General features: G+C 47.5%; 1 protein-coding gene across 1 annotated transcript in view; it reads right to left on the bottom strand.

Moving 5' to 3' along the window:
- Window positions 1–20,081, bottom strand: part of LOC144817673 (uncharacterized) — a 499,177-nt gene that overhangs the window by 307,499 nt on the left and 171,597 nt on the right. The window contains exon 2 of the mRNA XM_078674403.1: window positions 13,230–13,259. Within this exon, the coding sequence (XP_078530529.1) occupies window positions 13,230–13,259 (30 nt within the window). The remainder of the gene's footprint in view (window positions 1–13,229; window positions 13,260–20,081) is intronic.

Here is a 20,081-nt window from a genome sequence, read left to right as displayed (position 1 = left end):
ATCCCCTGAAGAAGGGTTCCGACTGAACCCGAAATACATTGGGATTGTTTATGTTAATATATCAAAAACAACAAGAGCGATAGGGAAAAAGGACACTCCTGTCCCCCACAAGAAACAATTTAAATAACAACAAAGGAGTGACTGAAATAATATAGAGGAATCGTCAATTCCAATATTAGAGTATGCACACAATCATGAGAACTAATGGTCTCATATTAAGTGCAGAAAAAATATTATATACTTAACAGAGACACAGGAGACTAGTTATATGGAATAATTCAATATTTTGGAAATAAAACCCTCACTCATCAACATGGTTGATGACATGCTTCATCATGGGGTTTTACCAAGGAGACAGAATGTCTCCCTGGACTGCTACTACTACTGTATTACAGTGGAGCAGATTCCAATTATATCCCAAGTAAAAAAAGTGTCAAAACTGAAATTTAAAAATGGCAAGCTGTCCTCCACAATCAATTTAATAAGGAGTCAAATTGTCATTGTTATAAACAGTGATGCAGGCATAAGGTGGCCTTCAATTTGAGTCATCTATGTCCTTAGTGCTTTTCTAAAAAAAAGGTCGACATGTTTCTGCTCATTTGCTTTCACCAGGATCAAAGAAAATTTAGGAGAAGAAAGAAAAACTTCCAGGCGGTCTACGCACCCTAAGGCTTATCCTAACCTTGGGAAGTTACATACACACATAGGGTTTTTCTTCACGACCTGGAATATTTTCACCCGGTCGGCTCCCCTCTCGGTACTTATTTCATCCACGTTTGCAGCCCGAATGTTGTTTATGTTAATGCACTGTATATATGTATGAAATTGAAATCTACATTTGCGTTCTAGTGTTCAAGAGATGACACTCTGCACTACTTTTCGAAAATGTATTTTGTGTTTGTTTAAATCAACTGTATAAACCCATTATTTTCATTGATGAAATACACCACTGATTTAGTTCCAATAATAGAGTGTATTTGAGCAGATAAGTGTTTGTGTAATTTCTTCGAGACAATTTTGTCCTCAGCTGTGCTCCACGTAGGTTGTGGTTTTTTATTGCCTCCACTTCTCCTTCAGCAACCATGGCATTTGAATCAAAGAAATCTCACTGTGGTACTCTGCACATGTTGTAGATCCCTTCAGTAAAGAGGAATTTCTTCAGTAGTTTCAAAAGTGCTGCTTCATTTGTGACTGCTTCAATAACTCTGAGGGCATAAGCGCCCAGTTCACGCATTTGTTACAGAACCTGCCCTGGAAATCTCAATCTTCAAGTGCACCAGTATTGACATGGACAGCTATGTCAGTGGCCAGAGTTAACTAATTGTGTACTGTCTGTTTTGGCGTTGCCTGTCTCAAGTACAAATTTGAGAGGGTCTTTTCACAGAAGTTTACATGGGAAGAAAATAGTCAGCTCACATGACCAAAGACTCACTGAGGGAGTATTGTATGGTATATTACAATAAGATTAATTTGCAAAAATCTATTTGGTCCTCAAGTACACTGTACGTACACTTTCTGTATACCATGTTCTATCAGTGCAGAAAGCAAGCAATAATAAAAGCAAAACGTTCCATAAACACCGGAAAAACACTTTTACTGTTGTTTTTAGTGGCATGAAAATGTGTAACCACTGATAACAACTCCTTTTGGTATTGAAATCACTTGAAAACACTGAAAAAACCCACCAGAATTGACCGAAAATAGAAACTGAAAACAGGAGAGCCTACACTATTAATTGTTGTGTGAGCTTTTACAGATGTTAACACTGGCGGGAGGTGTCACTTCAAGAGTATGAGTTAAATACCCAAACAGCCTCCAGCGACTGACAGGGGGCCGTGAACCTCTCTGAAGGGCAGCGGCTGTGAAGAGTGGGGGTGCGGTGTGGGGGGTGCAGCTGGCCCATTTCATTTGGTCCTGGTCACGATGCCCTGTCTGCCCCCGCGCAGTCAGAATAGACACCCTGAGAGGCAGGGCGGGTGCCAGCCCGGTGCCCTTTTCACTGTGACGGACTATTCCAAGACCGCGCAACCTCCCCGTGCCCCCCGGGCCCAGCTGCTGCCCCCCCCTTCCTAACTTCCGTCAGCTGAGAAAACACGCACTGCCCCTGAGCTCGGAGGACATAAACAGAAGGAGAGGAAGGAAAGAGAGAGGACAGAGGAGCAAAGATAGGAAGGGGAAGCGAGGAAGAGAAAGGGAGAGAGGAAGCGAGGGAGGGAATGAGGGAGGGAGGAAGAAAGGAAGGAAAGAAGGAAGGAAGGAGAAGAAAGGAAGGAAAGGAAAGAGGGAGGACAGAGGAGCAAAGATAGGAAGGGGAAACAAGGAAGGGAGGGAAGCAAGGAAGGGAGGGAGGGAAGGAAGGAAGGAAGGGAGGAAAGGAAGGAAGTAAAGAGAGAGGAGAAAAGATAGGAAGGGGAAGCACGGAAGGAAGGGAGGGAGGGAAGGAAGGAAAGAGGAGAAAAGATAGGAAGGGGAAGCAAGGAAGGAAGGGAGGAAAAGAAAAACAAAAGAGGGAGGACGGAGGAGCAAAGATAGAAAGGGGAAGCAAGGAAAGAAGGAAGGAAGGAAAGAGTGGAGGGAAGGAGGGGAGGACTTCATAGGGAGGGAAAGGGATGGATGGATGAATGGACGGACGGACAGACTCATGGGTTTCTTCCCTGGGTTCGGTTTCCGGGGGTTCTTTGCTCCCTGCAGCAAGTCCTCTGGAGCTAGGACCAGGCTGCGGCTGAGTCTGTGGGGATAGTAGAATACTGTGCACAACTTAAACTGAGCTAGGTGTAAAGTTTCGGTTTTGCACCCAATGAAGCACAGAGCCTGGCCGTTATTTAGTTAAGGCTTTAATTCCCGGAGCGCCGGGATTGCGTGCATAATCTCTGCTAGCCGGCGCCACACAAAATGGCCGACTTCCAGTTCCGGAGTCTAAACTTCCGGATACGGTAATTCTGCTCAAACAACTAGAACGATGCCACATATCTCCCCCTTTTACACAATCAACAATAAAATAAAAGAAAACAATCTCTTACTTAATGTCCATATCATAGTACTCAAACCTCTTGGGAGTTCTCACTATTCTTCCTGCTCTCGTCTTTACTGCTTCCATTACTTTCTCATCTCCTTGTCTGTCCTTCATTGTGGTCCTCCCTCGGGCTTCCAACTTCATCTCTTCTCCAACATTTTTCTCTTCTCCTTCTCCCTTCCTATTCGCACTGTCACCTTCCTCGCTCTCTCTACTGCTCCCACCGTACATGGTTTCCTTCTCCTCCACTTGCTGTGTCCTTCCATCCACTTGCTCTTGTCCCCTTATGCAACATTCCACTTCTCTTCCCCCGGCGTCTCCTTCTACTTCCTCGTCCACTCCTGTAGTCCACTTCAGTATTTTGCTGCATTTGGCCATTCTGTCCTGCGACCAGACCTTGCCGTCACTGAGTAATGCCGATCTAGCAAATGGCTCAATCACCTGTAGGGGCGGAGTGAATTTACTCTCTCCCTTCCTCTTCAAAGTTGCTACTTTCACTCTCACCCAGTCCCCTTTCTCTAGAGCCACTCCTTGCACATTCCGACTCTTGTTGAACTGTTCTGTGTATGTTTCTTGCGCCTTCTCCAGGTTTCTCCTCACTATTGCCGGTGACCATTTACTTTGCACCACCATTTGCCTCCATGTGATGTTGTCTTTGGTGAACGGCTCTCTTCCTCTTAACACCTTAAAGGGGCTGTAGCCTGTGCTGCCCCTGCGTGATGCGGTAGGCCCATAGCATCTTGGGCAGTTCCTTCTCCCAATCGAGTCCATCGTTTATCGCAGCTTGGATGGTTCCCATGATTACCCGATTGAAACGTTCCACCAGGCCATTCCCCGCTGGATGATATATGGGTGTGTGTTTTACTTCGATCCCGTTTCTGGACATGTATGCCTCCCATTTTGCCGAGACGAACTGGGGCCCATTGTCGCACGTTATGATCTTTGGGATTCCTTCCTTTATGAACACTGCATTCAAGAAGGCGATTACCGCATCCGAGTCTACTATGTCCTTCACTTCCACCTCCGGCCATTTGGAGTACCTGTCCATCAACTCTATCGCATATTTCTGGTTTCCTTCAACGTCCAGGATCGGTCCTATTATGTCAATGGACACCATTTCCCAGGGTCCTCCTGGCGTGGGGAACTTTCCCAACTGTGGTCTCAGCATCACTTGGGATTTGTCTGCTTTGGAACAGGATTCACATTGTCTTACGTATCTCTCCACTTGCGCGTCAATCGCAGGCCACCAGTAGGCCTGTCGGGCCAGGGCCTTGGTCTTCGTGATCCCCTGATGGCCCTCATGCAGTAACGCCATCAGGTGTTCAATTAGGCCTCGGGGGGAACAACCTTGTCTCCTCTGAGTAGGAATAGGGGATCTTCCCCCAAAGACAGCTCATCTCTCACCTCCCAGTATCTCCTCAATTCCTCCTTTAGATGCCTCTTCTCGGGCCATCCATGAGTGACGTATCCTTTGATTGCTTCCAAGTCCTCGTCCAGCCTGTAGGCCTTCGCCCATTCTTGCGCACTGATCACCTGCTCCATATCCTGCACGGTCGCCACTACGTAGCCTTCCCATCCAGGCGTCTCCTGTTCCTCCATTCCTTCCATGGCTGCTGCCCTGCTCAGGAAGTCTGCTACCTTGTTCTGGGATCCTGGTATATATTCCACTTCATACACAAAATCCAATAGCCTTAGTGTCATTTTGGCTATTCTCGGGGTGGCATGCGCATGTCCACTCGACGTTAAAACTTTTATCAGGGGTTTATGATCTGTGCGGACCAGGAACTTGGCTCCCCACAGGTATTGCCTAAAGTAACCCTGGGCGTAGTGGGCGTAGTGGGGCTGCGTGGAGCTACGTGAAGTGGGCGAGAAACTACGCCCACCTCCGCACTCCGCGTAGCCCCACTACGCACCGCAGGCCTCCCTCCCGCCCTCCCTAAATACTTTAAATTAAAAGTGTAAAAGAATTAAAAGGCACTTACCTTGCCCGCCGCTGCCCGCCGCGTCCCCGGGGCTCGCTATCTTCATGGCTTCCGTCTTGTGTATCTAATGCGCATGCGCGGGCGACCGCGCATGCGCATTTCTCGTGAGAAATGCGCATGCGCGGCCGCTCGCGCATGCGCATTAGATACACAAGACGGAAGCCATGAAGATAGCGAGCCCCGGGGACGCGGCGGGCAGCGGCGGGCAAGGTAAGTGCCTTTTAATTCTTTTACACTTTTAATTTAAAGTATTTAGGGAGGGCGGGAGGGAGGCGGGTGGCGGCCAGCTACGCTCCGTCTGCGGAGCGTGCATAGTGCCGGATTCTACGCCTGCTACGCAAAATGCGTAGAAGCCGGCACTACGCACACTCCGTGCACGGAACGTAGCCGCCCGCCCAGGGTTAGCCTAAAGCGTTCCATCGCCCATACCACGGCCAGCATCTCTTTTTCGATGACGCTAAACTTCTCTTCATTTGGGGCTAAGGATCTGGATGCAAAGCTGATTGTTGATATGTCTCCTTTGTCAGATCTTTGCGTTAATACCGCTCCCTGGCCACGGTCACTGGCATCGGTGGTGAGAATGGAATCAGCCGTTGGGTCAAAACCTTCCAGAGGTATGGCTTCTCCCATTTCCCGTTTCAAGAACTCGAATTCCTCCTGCTCCTCTTCGGTCCACTTTAACCCGTTTCTTTCCCTCAGCAATTGGCGTAGGTAGTGCGTCTTGGTGGCAAAGTTAGGGATGAATTTGCTATAAAACTCGGCCATGCCCAGAAACGACCTGACATCCTCCTATTTCCCTGGGGCAGGTGCGTTCTTTATCGCCTCCAGGTTGGCTCTCTTAGGCACGATCCCTTTTTCGCTGAGTTCATGACCCAAATAGGTGACTGAAGGGACCCCGAACTTGCACTTTGACCATTCCGCCGTGAGTCCGTTTTCTTGTAATGTGCGTAGCACTATGCAGAGTTTCTCGTTGTGTTCCTGCTTGGTTTTTCCCACTACGAGGATATCATCTTGGAAGAATTGGATTCCCTCCATCTTCTGATAGAGCCTGTGCATCAGTTTTTGGAATACCGCTGCCGCGGATGCCAGCCCAAACGGCATTCTCAAGAATTTGTAACATCCGAAAGGTGTTATAAAGGATGTGAGATGGTTGCTGGATGGGTGGAGTTTTACTTGATGGTAAGCTGACGACAGGTCGACTGTTGAGAACCACTTAGCTCCCTTTGTCCTAGCCAGCATCTCGTTGATGCGTGGGAGCGGGAACTTGTCTATTAGGATGTTTTTGTTAAGTTCTCTGAGGTCTACACATAGCCTCACCTTCCCATTGGGCTTCTGGGCCACCACTAGGGGCGACAACCATTCCGCACTCTCTATGGCCTGTATCACTCCGCTCCTTTCCAACCTGTCCAGTTCGTCTTGCACAGCCTCTCTGCATCGGAATGGAATGTTTCTGACCTTGTGGATGACTGGTTTCGCTCCTTCTTTCAATCGTATCAAGTGCTTAAACTTGACCAGCTCTCCAATCTGCCCACTGAACACCTTTGGATATTCTCTTTGCCACGCCTCCTCTTCTTGTTCACCCTCCATGTCCATGGGTAACACTTTTTCTTTGCCTCCGGGGTTCAACATGATGCCTAGGGCGCCTTGATCTTTCCAGCTGAGTACCGATGGACCCTTTTCAGCCACGTATAGTTTGCAGTTGGCTTGCCTTCCTTTGAATTCGAATAGTAGCGGGCAATACCCTAGCATGGGTATTCTCTGTCCGGTGTATGTGATCGGCCTCACATCCATGGGGTGCAGTTCAGCTTTCATTTTATTCCTGAACTTCTCTGATCACACTCGTTTCTGGATGATTGTGATGGGGCCTCCTGAGTCAGCGATCATTTCAATCGGTACCCCTCCCATGTCCATGATTAGCCTTGGCTTATCCGATTCCTTGCCTCCCATTTCTAGGACTTGGACATCGATGTAAAGGAGTTCTTCCTGGTCTCCTTCCTCTTCTTGTATTTCTTCCTGTTCCTGGTTCCCTTGGTCTATGTATTTGACGGTGGGTCTTTTGGATTTTCTACGACATACTTTCTCATAATGTCCGAATATGTTGCAGAACGTACACTTCGCCCTGAACGCTGGGCATACCTTGTCGTTGCCCAGGTGTGACATGCTTCCACACCTGTAGCAGCTTGGTCTTCCGCCTCTGCTTGTCTTCGGGTTTTCTCCTCCCGTTTGTTGGTTTCTCCTTCTGTCCGGATCCCTTGTAGGTTCTCGTTGTCTAGGTTTGTCTCCCTTGTTGTGTACCATGACTCTGCAGACAGTTTGTGTTCCTCCTCCGTCCTTCCTGGCTGCCTGTGCACACCGTTTGGACATCTCCTCCTTCTTCACCATGGCCCACACCTCGTTCAAGGGAGCATCTCCTTTCACCCACAGTTTTTCCTGCACGTGCGCGCTCGTCGTGTGCATTATAATTTGATCACGTATTAGGCCGTCGTGCAGGGCTCCACATTTACACGTGATGGCCAGTTTTTGCAGAGCCGCCACATATTCATCTACCATCTCACCGCTCTCCTTTTTCCTGTGGAAGAAGGTATGTCTGTTAATGGCCACACATACCACCGGTCTGTAGTGTGCGTCCAGGTCTTCTATGGCATGCCGGAACACGTCTGTGTTGGTCGCGTCCCTGGTGCCTTTGACAATGGTGTCGTAAATTCTTAACCCCTCCGGGCCTAAATTGTGTAATAGTATCTTCCTCCTCCTTTGGCTCGTGTAGGCGGTTTCACTTTCATCCTCCAAGGCTTCCAAGTAGTTGAGGAAGTATCTCTTCCAGTCTTCCCACGGCATCGTGGGTTCGCCTCTCTTCGGAAGGAAAGGGACCATGTGGGTGAGGGAAGTGGATGGTGTCGCCATCCTGCCGCCGCCACTCGGGATCGCCTGGGCGGGAACCGCGTGGTTGGGCGGGCTGCCGGGCGCCTGTCTGGTCTCGCTGTCTTCTTCATCGTTCTCCCTGCTGTCTGTCCCACCGGTCGCTCCTCCTACGCCGTTGTTTGTGCGTGGTCTACCCCCGTCAGTTCTGCCTGCCGCCTCGCCCTTCACCTGCAGATCCGCCAGCGTGCCTGGAGAGGGCGGCTGCACTCAGGGGATGCTACCTTCCTTGGCTGCTTTTGCGGTGGTTGCCCACGTGGTCACCACTCTGCGCGTTATTGGTGCTCCACCTGTGCTTGTGATTCCTAGCCACCTCCTGGACGGCGGCTACTTCGTCGTTGAAGGCTGGCTGGGGTTGTGTGTGCTGTGTGATGGGGTGGTTACAACACAGGTAACTCATTGGCCAGCGCTCTGCCCGCCACCTCTGCCGCGCTCCGGGATGCCTACTGAGGCTCTGTGCCGTGCTTCGTGGGTTCTGGGATCTTCCCCGCAATGTTGTGGAGCAGTCCGTATTTTCCTTCTTGTTTTTTTTTTCCCCGCTGGATCGCATCCCGCCTCGTTGCCATTGTAAAGTTTCGGTTTTGCACCCAATGAAGCACAGAGCCTGGCTGTTATTTAGTTAAGGCTTTATTTCCCGGAGCGCCGGGATTGCGTGCATACGCTCTGCTAGCCGGCGCCACACAAAATGGCCGACATCCAGTTCCGGAGTCTAAACTTCCGGATCCGGTAATTCTGCTCAAACAACTAGAACGATGCCACACTAGGCATAATGCACAAGTCCTCCGAAACCAGGCATGTGCAATGCACACGTTTTCTGAACTAGGGACGCACTGCACCTGACCCTCGTGGAGATAGGACAGTAGTGCATCTAACGCCACCGGTGCTACGTAGGCAGAGTCCCCAAGCATTCTGACCCTGACAGTGCATAAGACTCATATCCCTGAGGTTGGTATTTCACTCAGTCCGACTTCCTTAGAGCTTCACGCGCGCTCTGGCCGTCGTTTCTGCAGCTAGGGGAGCGCTGTAGCCCATGTTTCTGTCACTGGGAGAATGCTTCACTTGGCACTGATGGAGCTTGACGTGCACTGCAGGAACCCCCTGCAGCCAGGTAGCACCCCGTTCCTCTGGAGCTACAAGCACTTTATGGAACCAAGGGCCATCAAGATACCCATTTGCGATTCTCAAATAGCGATTTTTAAGAAATCGCTATTTGAGAATCGCAAATGGAAATGTATGTACAAAATCGTATTTTTTTGCGATTCCTTAGAATTCCTTAATTGCGATTAGCAAATTGCGAATCGCAATTAAGGAATCCTTTCCCAATCATTTCTATGGGCCAGGAGGCCCATAGGAATGAATGGGAAGTTATTCTCAACTTGCGATTCGCAATTTGCTAATCGCAAATTGAGAATAATTTCAAGGGTGCAGGGGTGTCCAAAAGACACCCTGTTGCACCCCTGAAATATGCATGGGTACACATGTGGCACACATACATGCCCTAAGGGCATGTATGTGTGTCACATGACACTTTGAAAAATGCAAAAATGTGCATTTTTCAAGGAATTTGAAACTTACCACCAACCAGAAGTTGGCAGTAATTTGCGATTCCTTAAGGGCATTTTGCAATTTTTTTTGTGCTACATACATTGCATTAAAGGAATCGCAAAATTTAGCGATGCCTTATTTTGCACCACTTTTGCTTCATACATTCCATTTAGCAAATTCACATACGCAAAGGCCGAAATTCTGCGAATTTTGGCCTTTGCGATTGCGAATTTGCATGATACATATAGCCCCAAGAACTGCCACACTGGAGCACTTTGTAGCTCAAATGGTTTGCGAGCGAGTGTTCTGCAGCTAAGATTGCTGCACCTGCGTGCTTTGAAGCCACACATGCTCTGTCCCTGAGTGCTCTATAACTGACAGTTCATCAACACAGCACTCTGGAGCCACACATGCTCTGTCCCTGAGTGCTCTGTAGATAAAACGACTCAGCGATGGCGTCCACTGGAGCTCATAGTCAGCGCACCCAGCACTCTGGATCCCACACAGTCTGTCCGAGCCCTCTAGAAGTAAGGGTTGCTACACCTGAGTGGTCTAGAGCAAATACGCGTTATACCAGGGTCCTCTACTGCTAAGAGTTGTTGCACCCGAGCACTCTTGAGCTCAAATGCTCTGCACCGGAGTCCCCTGAGGCTAGGATTTACTACACCTGACTGATCTGGATCTCAAATGTTCTATGGCCGAGCCCTCTGTGGCTCACAGCTGCTGAATCAAGTGCTTCAAAGCCACAAACCCCTGTGCCCAAGACCGCTAGAGCTGAGAGCTCCTGCAGCCAGAACTCTAGAGCGACGCATGCTCAGCGCCCTCGTCCTCTGGAGCGAAGACGTCAACTTGTGTGGACTCTGGAGCTGAGTGCACTGTGCCAGAGTCCTCTCAAGTCAACAGTATGCTGCACACAGGGAAACATACTTTACAACAAAACTTTTTCCACGCAGTACCTTTAAAACGCAGGAATTACAACGCAAGTCTTTACAACGACTTACGCTGGAGGGCGCTGTAGGATAAGGAATAGTTTAATTTTCTATCCAACACCTTCCCTACTATCCACGGGGACTAGAGTTGGAATAGTAAATTAAACTATTCACTGTCCAGCGCACCCAACGCAAGTCGTTGTAACGACTTGCGTTGTAAAACCTGTGTTGTAAAAGCATGCGTGGAAAAAGCATGCGTTGTAACGAAATACATCCCTGTGCACAAACCTCACTTGTTCTTCCTACTGTGCACATATAATTCAATGTCCAAAACCACTAGCGAGAACGAGATCTAGCAAACAACATTTGTAACCGGTCATCTATCAACATTCAGGTGGAGCGATGCATACAGGAGCACTGCGCAGGGCGGTGTAAAGTCAAGCTTAAACCCTTGTACTACATTCCTCTACACCACGATGCAAAGGAAATGCATATTTAAGTTATAGGACTAAAGACTGTACCAATAACCACGCTCCCTCTCGAGCAAAGTGTGCTCACTGACGAAGACTGGTGAGTGCTTCCACTCACTAATAACACACTATCCGGGAAGCCCTGAAGCCTAAGGCCTCCATGTATATTATTTTGGTGCTGACAAAGGCCATAGACCTGTAGGGGCTGTTCCCGGCCGAAACATGTTGATCATGACTCATCCACTAAACACTACTTTGTTTTTAGACTTATCCCTATCCTACTCTTTATTTCCAATAAATATTCAACTAAAGGATAGGAGATAATTTGAATCCAGTCACCACAGTCAACATCCAGACAGTCTACCTCCTGGTGGAGGTTTTGTTGTCACTTGTATAACTGGATACTCAAGTGACAAGACCCAATGAGGACGCTATCCACCGAACCACACTAAGAGGACAATAAATACGCCACAGTCTGTGAATGTGTGGTGGAGGTTCTCCGAGACAAAAAGATCTGAGACTCTGGCATCCAGACTTTTGTGGCTCATTCTCCCCTTTCTGACAGATAATTAGTAGCTCTTGGAAACTGAGTGAAACCCTGATTCTCCCTTCCTCCTTTTGTTTTAATCTATTATATTTGTAACTGGTCAACTGAGATTACTAAGAGGGATCTGCCATACAGCTGTGTTCTAGCTACACAAATAATTACAATTATAACCCTTTTACATACATTACACCAGATCAGGAGCATTCAACACAATGCACCTCCAGGTGTTGGCTATGATCCATCATCCCGTCCTTGGCATTGGAGTCTGTTGCAGCAGCATCAGTGGACCTGCCATGCGCCCACCCTATGCCTTGATGACATGAGTCCTTTGTCCATGTTGCTGTCTCAACATTCACCAGATGGACAGCTTCTGAATTCTGGATTAGGATGTTCAAGAGATTGGCAGAAGGAAGGTCTTGGTTGGAAGGGAAGGGTGTGTTAAACTACAAAGCTGCACAATCTTTGCACAGATAGTTGTCAGAAAATGCCCTAATGAATATATGCATAATGCCTCAAAGGATAATTTAAGAAAGACTTACATTAATAAACCAACACAGTGCAGATTTGAAATTGTCTCAGAAGAAGTCTCTAAATCACACATAGAAATTCATGAGGTGCAGAGCAAAATCATGAACGCTCCCAGGTGTGGGAGAGGACTCCACTGACCCTTCAAAAAGAAGGAGAGAAGGAAATACATGATGTGTGGAGGGAAAATAGACACAGAGAGAGGAACCATGTTGATGCAGCAAGAGAAGTACAGAAAAGGTTACGGAAATTCACCATGTGGAGAGGAGAAACAGACGGAGAAGAAAAAATACTGTATGAAGAACATAGGGACAAGAAGGAGTACATTGACAGTTTGTGTGGAAGAAAGAGACAGAAAATGACTACATGATAGAAAGGCAGAAGTCGAAAGTAAAGTATCCTTCAAAGAGTTTGCATTGCCTTGCATCATACAAGGGGACACGTGGGCAACACAAGCCCTTAAGTGAGATTTACTATGCCACACAGACCCACCTTGTGTTTCTCTCTGTAGCAAAGTAAATCTGAAGTAGCACAAGCAGTGGACGGCGCTGCCTTGCGTTACTCTGCCCCAGAGAGGCGTTCCATGGGTGGAGCGTGGGTGTTCATAAACACATTTCCCCCTCTGTTTTCCTCTCCCACCCTGGTCTGCCGTCTGCCAGTGAGAGAGAGAGCACCAACGCCCCGTATCTTACTAGATATGGCCCATTCCTGCCCTCTCCGTTTGACACAGTGCTTCGCGGCACGTTGTCTTGCTGCGCAGTGTTGCACCAAATATTCGTAAATCTGCCCTCCAGGGTGTAAGGGAAAGACTCACAGAGATGGTAATTCACCATATCTGAATGGGAGGTGGTGGGCAAAGGTTTTTGTCTATGCATGAAACAGAAAAAATCAGTATGAGGAAATGACCATTTGTTGAAAACAGTGAAATGGTGAGGAAAATATAATTGGAATGGAGGAGAAAGAGACAGAGGGAGAAGAGGAATAACCATCTTTGGTGGAGAAGGAGACACATGATGGAAAATAGGACTGACCATCTCTACAGTAGAACAAGGAGAAGCAAACTGAGCGCGGCCAGAAGAAAAAAACAGGGAATGAAGATGGCCATATTTGAAGGAGAAGAAGAGAACGGGGAAGGTAGGAGAAGGAAAGGGCAGACTCAAGACATGTTTACATGTGTAAATGAGTCAGAGGAAGCCAGAAGCAAAGAGAATTCAAGAGACACAAATTAAGAAACAGTAGTAATGATGTCTGGCCTGTCTCACGGTTCCAGCGTGAGTCTCACCCTCTGGCAGCAGGGCTTACCTCCATAGGTCCAGTGATGCGTGGGAGGGCCTGAGGAGAGAAAACACAGGTAGAAGGAACATTAATATATTGGAGGAGAGCAAGAACATACTATCTTAGACCAGGAAAAGAGGAAACACAAACAAAATTCACAAGAAAAAAGGAACATTACTATCTTGGATCATAATAAACATTGATAAGCAAAACAGAGATTCAAGGCGCTTTGGCCCGCTTTAATCTCTGTATGGCCTCACAGCCGCCTTGCGCCCAGACTCCACCCTTCTACTCTTCCCTAGAAGTGGTTAACGGGGGACTCTATAAGCCCTCCTGTCAGGGAAAGGAGGTGAGGACCATCAGCAGGACAGAGGAGAAGAGAGTGCTGATTGGTCAGCTGAGAGAGCTGACATTCTTGTTACTGCTGGAGGTCGCCTTCTGTCTGTTCGATCACATAAGGGAAGAGATGTAGGGCATTTAGTGGGTTCAGGCCTGCCCCAAGTCACTATGCAAAAAAACCAATTGATGGACTGAATGCTGGACAATGCAGACATTCACCCCAGTCACAAGGATCTGGGTTTAATCTATCATTCTTTTGCTCCTCACACCACCCCAGTTTGGACCCAGCCATATGCAAATCAGGCTTCACCATGTGCCTCATGGAATCAGTCCCTGGACCAGAAACAAGCATCCTGGGACCGGTTTCAGGGCATCACCCTTCATTAGCTAGGCTATCTTGAATCCAGTGGTATAGTGAGCACGGGATCCACATCTGGGCATATCCTTCCCACTTAGGGCGACATATGCAAAAGAAACAATTGATGGACGGAATGCTGGGCAATGCAAACATTCACCCCCAGTCAGTAATCAAAAACACCAAGATTGGCGTGACACCCCAGTGAATGACTCGGTGTGCTTCTTTAGCGTGAACTGAGAAGGAGGTGTGCTGATATCCACCCTACAGATACCTACTTTTACTCCTAGCTTCTGGGGCAATTCCAAGAATTGGACGAGGATGGCTCACTCATGTAATGTGACATGCTTCACCATTTGCCACCTCGTCCCACCCTGGTAAGATGATAGTGCCAGGGCAGACTCGAACTCAGCCTGTGGCTTACCTGAAGGAGTTCTTAGATATCTCTTGTCCGGATAGTACTGTGATCCAGTTGAATTGTTTAAAAATATCTTAAGATAAACCTAAAAAGTGCCCTTTATTCTGGTGGCATCCTATATATATTAAAAGGTTACTATGTGCGTAACTACAGAAGGCATATACAGGTTTAATGGCTGATATGCGTCTCTGTGTATAGGTAGAGAGTGGCATAAAGGCTGCGATTCTACGGTTCCCAACTAGAACTGCCACTGGGAACGTCTGAAGCCCACCAACACCGGAGGCATGCGGATCCCTCTTCTCCATCATTCATCCTCTGGCACGCCCAGTCGAGGTCTCACGGAGTCTGGCTCTTCCTGGGCAGTCACAGTTCCTGCAAGGTCCCCTGCTTCCCTCTCTCTCAGCTGGAAAGGTTGGCTTTTAGGCACCCTCAGTAAGGAGCACAGCTTTTTTGAGCAAGGAAACCCTTCAGCTGATGTCCCTTTGCCCCAAGGAAGCTGGCTGTCAGGCATACGCCTGCTCTGATCTCTGATCCGGTAGTTGCACGGTACGGCGCTCTGGTCGGCTTTTCATCGAGTGGTTCCCCAGTTGAAAGTGTAGCGGGTGAACAGAGTAACTGAAGGTTGCCCACCACATCAGTTGAAGGTGTAGGAAACATCCTTGTGTATGTTTTCGCATACACTACTGGAGTCCATACGTTTTTGGACCTATAAATGTTTTTTCCTGAGGAGAACCCGATCCGTACGTCATTGAAGAGGAGGTTAGCTGCACCCCCAAGGGGTGTGTCCCCGTGGTAGTGTGGGGGTGACTCCGTGAGCCATTTACAGTACCCTTGTCCTGATGAAGCCACAAGATACCGTTGGCGGAAACGCGACCGCGACTGCGTCGACATCTGATTAAGGAGTCCTACTAAACTGTATATATTTTGTAAATAGTATCCAGCGCTTTGTACAATAATTATATGTTTTTTTTAGGAGAAATTATAACTTCTGCGCTATAAGGACTACCTTGGTTATGATACTCCACCCAAATTGAGGAGTGGGTATTTACAGAAATTTGTTTGTGCTTTTCTCTTTTTTCTTTTTGTTGAGGGTACACACTGCTGTATATATAATGTATATATTGCATCGATATGTTTTTGTTGTTGTGCATATAGTGTACACTTGTTGACCTCCTTGTCTTTTGACTTCGAATACTGTCCTTTTCAATTCATATCATTTAATGATAACAGAAACTACTGTATAAAACGGGATAATAAATTGTATCTTGTTTTGAAATAATATATATGTCATTGATTCCTCAGTACCTTTCTTTCTACTTTTTCATTGTTTGATGCTCCTTGCCCAGGTATGCGAGGGTAATTTGGGCAGAACCCCTGTTCATTTCATAGTAGAACTGATCTCTGATTGGACAGCAGTCCTTTGAGTATTCTGCACAACACTCCCTTCCTTGGCCATAGCTAACTTTGAACTTGAACAACAAGTGGGTCAGTGGCTCCCACTTTTATACAGTAAAAGGAGACAAAAGATGTGGAGTCACAGCCTACACTCAGCACTGGTTTAGAGCAGGTCTCTTTCCAAGTGTCTTTTCCAGGCTTCTACAGTCACAACCTTAGTGTAGCGTGAGGGTCATCATAGTAGGGTTGTCCCAAGCATGGAACATACAACAGTCGCACAAAGAGGTGTGAGCTTTCTGGACCTGCTGCTATCAGCCACACTGAACAATGACCAATGGAAAGACAAGAGGCTGGCCTCACTTAAGCAGTCCCAAAATCCACCCCCAACATTTACCACATGGCGGTACTACAAGAAGATTAATCAGCAGTCCCTCTCGGCATACGGCCTAATCAGGTTTCCAAAGGAGCCTTGTGTCCTCTGTCCCCAGTTCACTGTCAAGGTCTCCTCTATCCAGTTTCAGGAATATCAACAAGGCACTTCCACTGTGAAGGAGACAGCCTCTCCTGCATCGTGTGCATATGGCCAGCATGGGGCCATCCAAAGGCCTCCATTACTCAAGATCACTCATACACAACATGCAAGTACCACTCAAGCAACATACACAGACATTCACAACATACACATGGGAGGTTAGCATTAGGATCTGGGTTTGCGCAAAGCTGCACAACGATACACATGTGGGCAAGTAGGCCTTCACTGCTGTGACACAGATTACAAGGTTATATCACAATTATGTATTCACAAAACACGGCACACTACCACCTCCGTTCTACATATTAAGCCCATGACAGGGACGGCAGTCTATTGACAGCACGATAAGATATGCTACATGCACCCCTCCAGGGTAAATGACATGTCCAGGACCTCACTCATGTCAAGGAACATGCCTAGGACTCTACTCACACACTAGTTTGAGGTGAGGGCCAAAATAAAAAAAACAGGGTTTCAGGTACTAGTAGTAGAAGACTCCTGGGAAAGGAAACATGACTGTTCTGCAAGCTCATGTTGAGAACGATAAATACGATAGCAATGCACACCCTGATGTTTGCGTGCACACCATCGGCAATAACCCTGGGCATAGTTCGCGTAGTAGTGCTACGAGTAGCTAGGCAAAGTGCACTTCGCACGACGCGAGCTACGCATAGCACTACACGAACTGCGTAGTGTGGTAGGGAAATGCTGTTCGCAATGATTGCACAGTGCCGGATGCTTGTCCGCACAGTGCAATCGGTCATTTTCTGCCGCTCAAGTAGATTTTTTCTCGAGCTGAAGCTTTTGCAGTGTGGACTGGTAGTTTCTCATCGCGAGCGGTCACGAGCATACAAGACCACTCGCAATGAGAAACCTGACCACCCCGCGTTGAAAATCTCGCCGGGAGGTTTAACTCCCACACTCGCCAACTTGACGTTCAGGACCGCGAGCGAGCAAAAAATGCCAACTTCGCTATGCTACGCATTTTTGCACTGTGCTACATGCAATTTGCGTAGTTACGCAAAGTACGCAAACTACAGAAGCGTAGCGTAGTATTTGGCCCAGGCCTAATTGGCAGTACCAATAAATGCAATATCAATGTACGCTGTAACCTATGCATGCACAGTGATGTAATTACCAGTAAACCCAATGTCGATGCACACCATAACTTATGCACGGATAATGAGGTCAATCTCAGTGAATGCATGGTTGGTGTACAATGTACCAACTATACATATAAAAATGAGAATATCAGTAATTATGGTATGAGTGCATTGTTACACATGCACGCACTCACAAACTTGCATCATTGCTGTCGGATTCATTTGAGATGACCTCCGATCAACTCCAAGTCAGAGATACGTGGTCAGAGAGGCCATGCTACCCAAGCCCAAGCCTACCGATTGACAGGTCACAGATGGGGTAAACTTAGCCCAAAGACAAACGTGAACCCAGGGAAAACCCTGATTGATCCCACAGATAGATAGTCACACCACAAACAGGAGCAGGGAGATTGGCTCCATTAAAACATGTTTGGCCAAAGGAGCACATTCCCAAAATACCACAAAGTTAGATGCCACATAAGTTAGAAACACTCAGACAATCAGGACACAATATGTAAAAATGTAAAAAATGTAAATTGATACTTGTATAGCGCACTACTCACCCGCAAGGGTCTCAAGGCGCTTGTACGAATACCGCTGTGGAACCCATCCTGGCTTTCCCTGTGAGGGGTCCACTCCTGGGCACCCCCAAGGTGGAGGCCAGGCATCCTTAGCGTTGTGGGGGCCGTTGTGGAGATTAAGCAAGATTTTGCCCAGAGTTGCAGAGTGGGACTCCATGATTGGACTAGGTACCGAGGCGAGAATTATCAGGTCCGTGGAATTTTTGAGCTCAAGACCCGCCGAGGCGGGGAATTGAACCCTGGTCCTGGGCTAGACCTGTGCATCAGGGTCTGCCGCTCTAACCATTGAGCCACACTTCTCCACATGTACGCCCTATGGGGTGGTCATGTGCTCACCACACTGGACATCCGGACAGAGGCCCACATTAGCTCTCCCTGAGGTAGAGAGCCATCTGTATCCCCCTTATCAGATGGTTGTAATTGTTGTTTATGACTATGATGCTTTTCATAGAAAGTCAAAATGTTTTATTGCACCCAGAAAATACCGATATGTGTGGGCAAAACATCTGTACTATGAGACCGTCTTCAGATGCGCCTTTTCCAATATTCTCCCACCTCTGCGTTTAATTAAACCATCTTGTTCCTGTTTTGCCACACGCCTCTTGTCTTTTTATTTATTTAAAGTAAATTCATATTTAAGCAATATTTTGGCGAGCCAGCCAGGAGAGATTGATTTATCAAGCCCAACTGCTGTCGAAGAAAGGACCACAGCCTAAATGGATTCACATCTGCGCAGCATAATCGATGAGCAGATGCTATAATTGATTAGACGATCTGCAGAATCCACAGGGCGGAGGTCTGTCCGGAGACAGCCGTCACCAGTTAAGAGACTATGGGGAGTATTTACAAAGAAGTGGTGGAGCGTCTAGTTAGCCTCCTTGGCTTAACAACACATTCTGCCACTTCTGAAATGTAGGGCTGCACCATATTTACAGACTATGGTGCATCCCTGCATTTCCCCATGTGCTGGAGCTAAGTGTAGCAGCCTAGCACCAACGCAGGCACCCTTGCACCATAGTGCAAGCGTGTCTGTGTTCAGGGGAAGATTGTTTAAGTGCAGGAAGGTGCCCCTTCCTTTACATAAACAATCTTTAAATGCTGCTTGTAACTTTTATGTGTGCTGCTTAATGCAGCACACACAAAAGTTGCAAAACAGCATTTTTTTAAAATGATTGTTTATGTGCAGGAAGGGGGACCTTTTTTCCCTCTCTAATGTGGAAGGTGGCAAAATCTCTGTTCTGAAACAGGGATTGACTAGGGTCTCCGAGTGGATGCGGAATAATTTCCTTAAACTTAATGGAGACAAGACCGAGGTTGTGATCCTGGGCAAGGGAAGAGATCTTTGGGGTCCCCAACATTGGCCTAAGGATATGGGCCTCACTCCTCAACCCGTTGCTCAGGTTCGCAATCTCGGATTCATCATCGATGAAAAACTTACGATGCGGCAGCAGGCAGTAACGGTAGCCTCCATCTGTTTCACCACTTTAAGATGGCTTCCAAAAATCCTTTGGATGCTCCCTGTTTCCACTCAGAGGACTGTAGTCCAGGCATTGGTGGTTTCCCGCCTGGACTACGGAAATGTCCTTTATCTTGGAGCTGACCAAACAACAGTAAACAAACTCCAAGTTGTGCAAAATGCGGCTGCACGGCTTTTATGCCATGTTCCTCGGAGAGTCTCTGCTTCCCAAGCACTCCACGATCTTCATTGGCTTAGGATTGCTAGTCGAATTAAATTTAAGGCTCTATGCTACATCTTTAAGATTAAACAAGGTTCAGCCCCTAGGTACTTACAGGATCTCATCCTGGCCTATAAGCCTAGCCGCTCCTTGAGATCCTCGGGGAAAGGTGATTTCGTGATTCCGAGATTCAAGCTGGTAAAGATGGGCGGCCGCTCATTTTCTCATCTAGGTCCGAAATTTTTGAACGCTATGCCTGTTAGTCTAAAAACAGAAACAAATCTTTTTCGATTCCGTAAGGGACTTAAAACCTGGCTTTTTCAGTAGCGATTAGGGTGTCTCTTTTCAGCACAATTTCATGGTTATTCTCTCCCTCTTTTAATCTATCCCTTGGCGCCGGGAAACCCACTGCGGGTAGCTGCGCGCCTTACAAGTTTAAATAAATAAATAAAATAAAATACATAAACAATGATTGGCCTT

Source organism: Lissotriton helveticus, chromosome 2_1 (genome assembly GCF_964261635.1).
Source record: "Lissotriton helveticus chromosome 2_1, aLisHel1.1, whole genome shotgun sequence".
NCBI classification, from domain to species: Eukaryota; Metazoa; Chordata; class Amphibia; order Caudata; family Salamandridae; genus Lissotriton; species Lissotriton helveticus.
The sequence above is the reverse complement of the archived record's forward strand: the minus strand, read 5'-3'. Positions and strand labels throughout refer to the sequence as shown.